Below are 9,282 nucleotides of genomic sequence, written 5' to 3' on the forward strand. Positions count from 1 at the left end.
CTTCTGTGGTGTTGCCATCAGTGTGTCAAGAGTGGGAGAAGAGGGTTGCATTGACAATACAACACAATGGGCAGCAATTTGAACACATTTAATAAGTGGTCATAAACTTGTAAATAACTCATGAAAAGAATAAAGTTACGTGAAAACCAAGCACAAGATTGTTTTTCTTGTGAAATTCTCAATAAGTTTGATGTGTCATATGACCCTCTTCCCATTGGAAAAAATAGTTGGATCCAAAATGGCTGACTTCAAAATGTCCGCCATGGTCATCACCCATCTTGAAAAGTTTTCCCCCCATATACTAATGTGCCACAAACAGGAAGATGATATCACCAACCATTCTCACTTTATTTAGGCGTTTCCATATAAATGGCTCACCCTGTATAATGGTCTAAAAAGGAGCAGGATGATGGAAGGAAAATAATGCCACAGAATAAAGTTTATCTAGCAGACAGCCGCAACATTAAGCTTTACAATTTTTCTGTGATATGTAGAGACAAACCTCCGCATTTCATTACCATATTTAAAATGAAAATCATTGCATAATTCCTTACTGGTCCAGCAGGGCTAAGGCTAGAGATGATGCCCACTATAATCCGTGGCTGACACGAGGGAAGCGTACACTGCGGCTCGTGGGCAGCCAGGAATTTTTCATATGTTTTTTTTAATTAGTCTTAAAATCAAGTTGAAAATTAACCAAAGGAAGTTTTCATAATTCCTGCGTTAATGGAAAGCTATAAGGACATGTCATAAGCCTGACGTCGATCAGCATATTACAGCAATTTAATGGTTCAGAGAAAGGCCATGTGGAAATGTCAGAATGGCCATGTGCAGCCATGGGGAACATTTCCATCGGCTTCCAACAGGATGTCTGCCAGGATGTTTCTTTGAGCAAACCACAGGGAAGGAAACTTATTTTCCAGCAGCAAAGACCAAGAAAGCTACAAGCTTAAAATTGCAATGAATGAGGAATATGGTGGATTAAAGTCCGCGCTGCCCAAGGTTCCAAAAATGTGATCTCACACAGTTCAAGGATTCCAAACATCTTCAATGATCGTTTATCATTGTGGTTTCGTCCTGATGTAGAAGTTTGGAAACCTTGAAATGCGTTGACAAATAAACCGCACTCACGCTTCACCTCCGTGTCTGATCGCATTTTTGGAACCCTGGGCAGCGCGGACTTTGAACCACCATATTCCTTATTCATTGCATCTCCTTGGTGGTCCTGCTGTAGCCCTTACATGCTTCTATAGGTGTTGTGCCTGTCACAACCCTATCAGGTGAGCGTACCTATAACATCTTATACCACTTGGCGATCAGATGAGACCCTATTTGCGCTTTCTGTCCCTCCAGCTTTACTGTTTGCTTTTCCAAGCTTAAAAGTGTCAGATGTTAGTATATACTGAGGAAGCGAGTACTCCAGTCACTAAGTGACTGCATACTCCTGAACCCTCACAGCGAGCACACAGCGCACTGTCAGGATTCTCCGGTGTCGAACTGACTGCAAACATGCAACTTGCATACTTCCGGCTACATTCTAACTGATGTGCTCAGCCTCGCTCAAATCACTTGTATGGAGCGATCCCACTCACATGTAATCGGAGTATGCAAATAGCATACTTGCAGTCACATGACCATCCACACTCACTGGTGACACCGGAGAATCCTGACAGTGTGCGGTGCGCACGATGTGAAGATTCAAAAATTTGCAGTCACAGAAGAGTGACCGCAGACTTACAGCAAAAGACCGGACAACTCCTTTAAAGGCAACCTGTCATCCAAATCATGCTGACAACCACAGACTGCATGAATCGTACACTGGAGGCGCGCTAGCAGCCATGTAAGTTTTACTCTGACACGCTTTGGCATTTCAGAGAATACAGACTTTGGAAAACCAAACAAGGACTCGGATGACTAGTCAGATAGGTAACCAGCAGCTTCTCCTCACCCAGTCCTGTGGACTTATTAGACCTACTGCGAGTGTGCATAGGGAGCGACCAGTCAGTCAGGCAGATCCAGGCAGGAGAAGCAGATCTATTCGATTCAATGAAACCCACAATTTTACCTGTAAATCTGTCTTCAGCCATTTTGAATCAAATCTTGATTGTGCAACCAGGGTGAACTTCTCTGAAGACATCTTGCTTACAGTACACTGCCTAGGATTTAATAGAGAGAATTAGAAAAGTACTATAATATACTGATAATAATGAGGAAGAGAGAAATTAATTTTTACCACTCCCATAAAATCCCTCTTAAAATAACAAATTTTGCTCATGTTGGGGTTCCGCTAAAGTCTCATCTCCTACTGCCCAAGTGATTCTTCGATAATATGGGTAATTTAACAAAAGTATAGAAATCTACATACACTGACCTAATGTCTATTTACACCTGATTATTAAAGAGTATTAAACCCCGGGCGCTTAATCGCCCATAGTAAAATTGTCCTAATAACTAGTGGACGAACAAGTAACCAAAAAGTGAACACATTTTTTTGTAAAGCAAATGCATAAATTTCAGCTCTGACAAGTAGAGACACAGAAAACCTCAAAATAATAATAATAGTGCAGAATTTATGTATGCCTTCTACAGGTACATCTCACAAAATTAGAACATCAAAAAGTTAATTTATTTTGGGTTTTCGTTGGCAGTAAGCCATAATCATCAACATTAACAGAAATAAACACGTGAAAAAGATCACTGTCTGTAATAACTATGAGTTTCACTTTTTGTATTGAAAAACTGAAACAAATTAACTTTTTGATTGTATTCTACTTTTGTGAGATGCACCTGTATGTATGTGCCTACTTACCTCTATCTTTACACAATCAAAGTTTAAAGGGATTCTGTCAGCAGGATTTCACTCCCACCCCCCATCGATTTAAATGTGGACAGAACAGTGGTTCAGTGGTTAGCACTGTATTGTGGCTCAGTGGTTAGCACTGCATCTTTCCATCGCTGGGATCCTGGGTTCAAATCCCACCAAGGACAACATCTGCAAGGAGTTTGTATGTTCTCCCCGTGTTTTTTTTGTGTGTTTCCTCTCACACTCCAAAGACACACTGATAGGGAATTAAATTGTGAACCCCAATGGGGACAGTGCCTATAGTGTATGTAAAGCGCTGCGGAATAAGATAGCATTATAAAAGTAAGCATAATAAATATGTGTATGTGGCTCTTTCAAAGACAAGTTCAGCTAAATCATTACATATCAAGCTCATTCCTCTATACAGATAAGGCTGGAGATCTGAAGCCTCTGTCACTCCGCATCTAGTCCCTGCCCAGCAACTCCTCTTGCTTGGCCGACGGCTCCTTTGACTGAAGCCACACAGCATAGAGGCTGTCAGTCAACAGAATGAGGTGGAACTGAGCGGGGAATAGAGCTGGAGTGACAAAGGCTTCAGATCTACCATGGCCATATGTATATCAATCAGCTGACACCGATTTTACAGTAATGGAGAGAGGCATGGACTGGGCATGTAAGTATATTATTGGACTTGTCTGTGCACATAAATAGTTTGGGGCGTGAAATCCTGCTGACAGGTTCCCTTTAACAGATCAAAAACATCCATGATCTAGAATGATGCATGTAAACATCCTAGCATTAAAGTCTTCAGAACGTGCCGACTGTGTGCAGGGGTATAGATTAAAAAAAAAAAAAAAAAAAGTAAAATTAAAATAACAAAAAACACTGCTAAATGTGACAGAGGGTAACATATAGTCACTGCTAGAACAGGAAGAAATGGCAGATCATTTTCTGCAGTGCTTTTGCGTCGCTTTTTCAGGTGGAAAGATGGTGCACAGAACACAAGTGCACACATCAGGGCATCCTCCCAAAATCGCCTGCAAAATGGAATCCGGACGCAGACGGGGCCAATAGACCGGAATGGTGACGGCAGAGCGAACATGCGCTCTGCAGTGTACTTTTTTCAGGAGTGTGCAACTACAGGAGGCGGACACTCAGACATAGTAGACTACAGCCAAGTGTCCTCCTCCCATACAGTCCCGAAAATGGTGCATACCTTCACTCTGCCATCACCATTAGTCTACATGTCCTGTCAGCGCACATGTCCGGACCCCTGGTTTGCAGAGGATTTCAGGTGTATGCCCCGACAGGAACACAGAACGCAATGTGAAAGCACACTTGGGGCATATGCACATGGCGTCTTTCAGACGAGTCCGGTCTGTCATGGTTTGGAATTTGCATTCTGCATGTAACCTCTCCTCATGTACAGCACCATGGAATCAATGGTGCTCGAAAAATAATAATTATGCAACTGGCACTGATCAGAGTGTGATCCGAGTGTCAGCACAGTACGATCATATTCTTCGGGATGCAAGAATTGGATCACACTGAGGAGAAGATGAAGACAGGATTTCTCCATTCTGAGAGTCTACTGAGATCGGACTGCACATGTATGTCATCTGAGTGCAGTCTGACATTTTCCAAGCACCCACAGACGAGTGGGTGAGCGGAATACGATTTCAAAGTGAAATAACAGGCTGCAGTTTTTTTTTCACAGGGATTCTGTCAGTGACAAAAATGCCCCACTGTATAACATTGGTCCGAGTGCTGATAAAAAAAAATTGGATAGCACTCACTCAATGTACAATGTGGGCCATTTATGTGGATACACCGAAATAAAATGGGAATGACCCTCTTCCCACTGAAAAAAAATAAAGTTGGATCCAAAATGGCCAACTTCAAAATGGTCACCACCCATGTTGAAAAGTTTTCCCCTCCCATGTACTAATGTGCCACAAACAGGAAATTGATATCACCAACCATTCCCATTAGGTGTATCCATATACATGGCCCACCCTGTATATACAGTTGTGTGCAAGCTCTTAAAGGAATTTGTCATTCTTAATAAAGCCCCTTAATAGTTGCCATCTACAACTGTAAGGATAATGAGCCATATATTGAGTGGAGAGTGCCATGAAGACGTGGCTCCTTCCATCATCCAGGTGTACAGGCTGCCATGATGTCTGTGGATATGGAAGGCTGGTATTTCTGCCCACAGCCCGTCCCTGCAGACTACGGGAATATACAAGATATTCAACCCAATGGCGGCTGCAGCCCTCACAGGCACCAGCTATTAGACCTACTGTGATAAATGTACTGCTGGGTAAACCACCCGACAATACACCTAAAAAGCATCCTCCGACAAGGACCACCAGACATTAGATAAGCACATTAGAGAATCCCACACCGACTGTCAATGCAGACAGGCAGCAAGTGACACCCATTCCCTATCTGAGCATAACAGGGTGTGACGGTGCCCAGAAACAAAGATTATTCCAAGTAACCGGCACAGCAAGAGATAGTACCGGGGTGGAAGCCATCTCACAAGGTGTCCATGTGTCCCCAACATCAGTTTAAGATAACGGTGCATTCACGTGCCCGTGGTCGGGCTGGCCTGGCGGGGTACCGGTGAAATGCTCAATGGGCCCTGAGACCGAGGAAGAGAAGAAAAAAAAAAAAAAAAACACACACACACAACACAGTTTTTAGGGGCACAGGCCCTTTAAAAGCGCAGGCAGGAGGCGCTCGTACACAGGGTTACCTGACCCGCCGCAACAACACAAAGGCTCCAGCTGTGACCGGGCGCTCTGCTGTTAGAAGCTGCGCGCCGACATCACATAGCAGTGACGTCATCATAAAGGTCACACGCCAAAGCCCGTGGCATTTAATAGGCCCGCGACCCTTCAATGTTACAGCTAATTGACATCAGCACGTGGCCTGTCACACATCAGAGCGCCCTGTCACAGATGACGTCGGCGGCCATTTTAACAACCCCACCGAATATCAAGTCGCAAGAGGACCCCGGAGGCGGGGGGGGGGGGGGGGGGAAGGTGAAAACAATCTTTTTTCTTTCCCCCTTTGTGACTGGGCAGGGTAGTGGACATAGGAGCAACATAGCAGCCTAGGATGGGGACATTAAATAAAGGAGCCCAGGATGGGGACCTTAGTAATGTGGACATAGGTGCCCAGTACAGGGCGACGTAGGGGCATTATTAAATAAAGGGTTATAGGATGGGGACATTATTAAATAAAGGGGCCTAGGATGGGGACATTACTAAATAAAGGGGTGATATACTGTATGTGGGTCAGGATGAGGAACATGTTATTGGTTTATGTTGGTAAGTGGGGAACATAATTGTGGGGGTCTATCAGGGGACATTATTACTGCTCTAATTTAATTTACTTTTGAGGATACTATCTTCCATGGGGGAACAACAGGGGGTCCAGTTGCTGTACAGGGCGGCACTATGCCATTTTTTTTCTTCATCTGACTAAAATGTAGAAGTCGGGGGGAAAAAAAAAAAAAGAAGAGGGTAATGTGGTCTGGAAGCGATCAGCAACTGATACCTGTATAATATACTGATGAGATGATTCCTAGCTGGACGAAGTAATGGCAGTCTGTGCCAGATGAAGAAGAAAAGCGACGATGTGTACTATATACAGAGCTCCTGTGTGTAATATCACCGGTGGTCACTGTATTACCTGTACACTATATACAGAACGCCTGTGTATAATGGCACTGGTGAACCCTGTATTACCTGTACACTATATACAAAGGAGCTCTGTGTATAGTGTCTGTGTTAAGGTAATGCAGTGATCACCAATGACATTATACACGGGAGCACTGTACGTTTTGTAATGTCACTGGTGATCACCGATTTATCTGTAAACGAACACTATATACACAGTTCCTGTGTATAATGTCACTGGTGAGTACTAAATTACCTGCACACTGACACTATATACAGAACTCCTGTGTGTAATGACACCAGCGGTAACATTAATGTTATTACTATTGTGTTTTTTATTATATGATCAGTATTGCAGTATTCGGTCACTATGTTGTGGTAATGGTGTGATCTGGTAATGGTGTGATAATATTTCTCCCCTACATGTTGTATTATTCATTCACTATGTGATCTGGTCATGGTGTGACAGTATTTGTTTCATGTATGTGGTATTATTCGGTCATTATGTGGTGGTAATATGTTGTCTGGTTATGGTGTGACGGTATTTCTCTCTTGTACAATATATGGTATTATTCAGTCACTATGTGGTGGTGATATGTGATCTGGTTATGGTGTGATGCTTTTTATCCCTTGTATGTGGTATTCTTTGGTCACTATGTGGTGGTAATATGTAGTCTGGTCACGGTGTTGTAGTTGTTCCTTGTATTTGGTATCATTGGTCTTGGTATAGTCCATTGTGTTGTGTAGTGAGGTCACTTGTGCGCTCTGATATCAATAAGAGGAAGATTCTTGATTTCCAATAGAGATTAAATAGTTGGATCTTTAACCCCTTTCTGTCCTGTGACTATTACACAATAGCAAATATGTACTTACAGTGGTTTTACAGTGAAAACAAGGAGTCACCTATCCTAAGGCCAGGTTCAGTATTTTACCTCAGTATCTGTAAGCCAGAACCAGGAGTGGGTGATAAATACAGAAGTGATGACGTGTTTCTATTATACTTTTTCCTGATATTGGCTTACAAATACTGAGGTAAAATACTGACCGAATACTGGACATGGGAATATGGCCAAAGGATAAGTGATAAGTTATTGATTGGTGGGCATCCATTCTTCGGTGCAGTTTCCAATGGTCGGATTCCACCAATCAAGAAGTTAATCACCTACCTAACCTGTGGATCGGTGATCTCTGCTTTTCATCAAAGACCACCTTTACTGCAAACCATCATCATTACACATCCCAGTAATGGGGGCACACAGCAGATGTGCAGGAGCCGCCGGTGTTTTACAGTCAACTATACCATGGATATTTGCATCGAGCTGTAGGGTGGGCCCCAGACACCCCAGCCCGACCCTGCCTGTGCCTGCAGTATGGGACCTATGACACCGTGAATTCCGATCACCAGACTTGCTGCCAAGTAAGAATTTCTTCCACAAGACCGGGGCTCCCGTTTATTCATTATACTGGGATCAGTTTTCACATCTGTTGCTCTCCGGCTTTTCTATCAGTTTCTATTGCAAAATCATGGAGTGAGATGGGGAAAACGAACAAACAGCATTTTTGGATCCGGCTCCCTGAAACAGAAAGACCCTATAGAAATCTACTGGATGAACGTCCACATCAGTTTCCCTTCATCTCTGAATCTGTCAAACCCAAAGTCGTTCCACGACAAAGAAAAGTCACTCATCACACAATCGTCTGAAGCCGCCGATGTCTGACTGACCAGTGCCATGAGGACGGCCCATACCATCCGGATTACTAGTGGCAGGAGCAAACACTGACGTCCCATGTCAGACTGTTTCGCCCTGGTTGGATGTCACCCACTGTCCCCGGCAGCTCCCAGGGTCCGGTATTGGCGGCAGCACTTACAGCGACAGCTCAGCCCGTGTAGACGGCCCCTGCGGAGCTCACTGACTGGCTGCCAGAGATGCAGACAATCCCAGAGACTGGACCTGGGGAGGGTGAGTACTGCTCCCAGAGAGCCAGGTCATTGCTGGAAGGGGACAATACATATCTGGTGATGGAGAAGAGCATAAAGATACGCAGAGAACACGTCCTAAACGTCACCCTGTACTCCGGAGACGCCGCAGGCTAGTGCTCAGTGACTGATGGCCAGTCTATGGAGGTAACGCTGCGCCCATCACACACAGGGCGCAGAGATCACAGCCCGGAGCACATCCTCGTACTAGAATAGGGGGAATGCTCCAGGACCCGGATGTGACAGCTCAGGTCGCACTCACCTGATCAGAGGGCCCCGGCAACCTGCGAGGGCCACCAGCCACCAGCCCCCAGCGGGTCACTCGCACAGCCTGCCACAGCAGGTACCCAGCTCACCCGTCAGGATCAAGCGGCCTCTGTAGGCAACACAGGAAGAACAAGCCGCAGACTGCAGAACATTAGCCAATCACACAGCAGAACACAACACCTCCAACGAATCAGTGAAGTGGATGGGCGGGACATCCTCCCAGAGCTGCAAAGGGGAGGGGTGTGGGTGGAGCGTGACGTCACGCCAGCACTTGTCACGTGACATGTTGCCAGGCGTCTGGATGCGTATGCTGAGTGCGTAGTACACAGAGTCACGCCGCCGGCAGGCTGAGGGCAGGAGGGCGGGAAGTGACGCTCTCAGTGCGTTGGTGATTATTCGGTGTGCATGGTGGTGCCTGGTGAGGGAAAAAATGCCGGTGCACGCGAGTCCTTGAAGTGCCCTCTCCTGTCAGAGTTGGGGTAACCAATATGGCCACGCTTCCATAGTAGCTTTCATTGTTCCTGAGCTGCATGCGGTGGCATGGG

The 9,282-nt window shown here is 45.1% G+C and overlaps 1 protein-coding gene across 5 annotated transcripts in view; it reads right to left on the minus strand.

Moving 5' to 3' along the window:
• HERC2 (HECT and RLD domain containing E3 ubiquitin protein ligase 2) overlaps nt 1-8,921 on the minus strand; it is a 262,965-nt gene extending 254,044 nt beyond the window's left edge. For 4 of the 5 annotated variants that reach the window (XM_077296926.1, XM_077296923.1, XM_077296924.1 and 1 more), the window contains exons 1-2: nt 8,733-8,902; nt 2,066-2,156 (exon numbers count right to left, since the gene is read on the minus strand). In XM_077296926.1, the coding sequence (XP_077153041.1) occupies nt 2,066-2,137 (72 nt within the window). In that variant the 5' untranslated portion in view covers nt 2,138-2,156; nt 8,733-8,902. Of the gene's footprint in view, nt 1-2,065; nt 2,157-8,732 lie in introns of all 5 variants that reach the window. The other variant, XM_077296925.1, reaches the window with a different exon arrangement.
• Nucleotides 8,922-9,282: the final 361 nt, after the last annotated feature.

This window comes from Ranitomeya variabilis, chromosome 3, assembly GCF_051348905.1.
Source record: "Ranitomeya variabilis isolate aRanVar5 chromosome 3, aRanVar5.hap1, whole genome shotgun sequence".
Taxonomy (NCBI): domain Eukaryota; kingdom Metazoa; phylum Chordata; class Amphibia; order Anura; family Dendrobatidae; genus Ranitomeya; species Ranitomeya variabilis.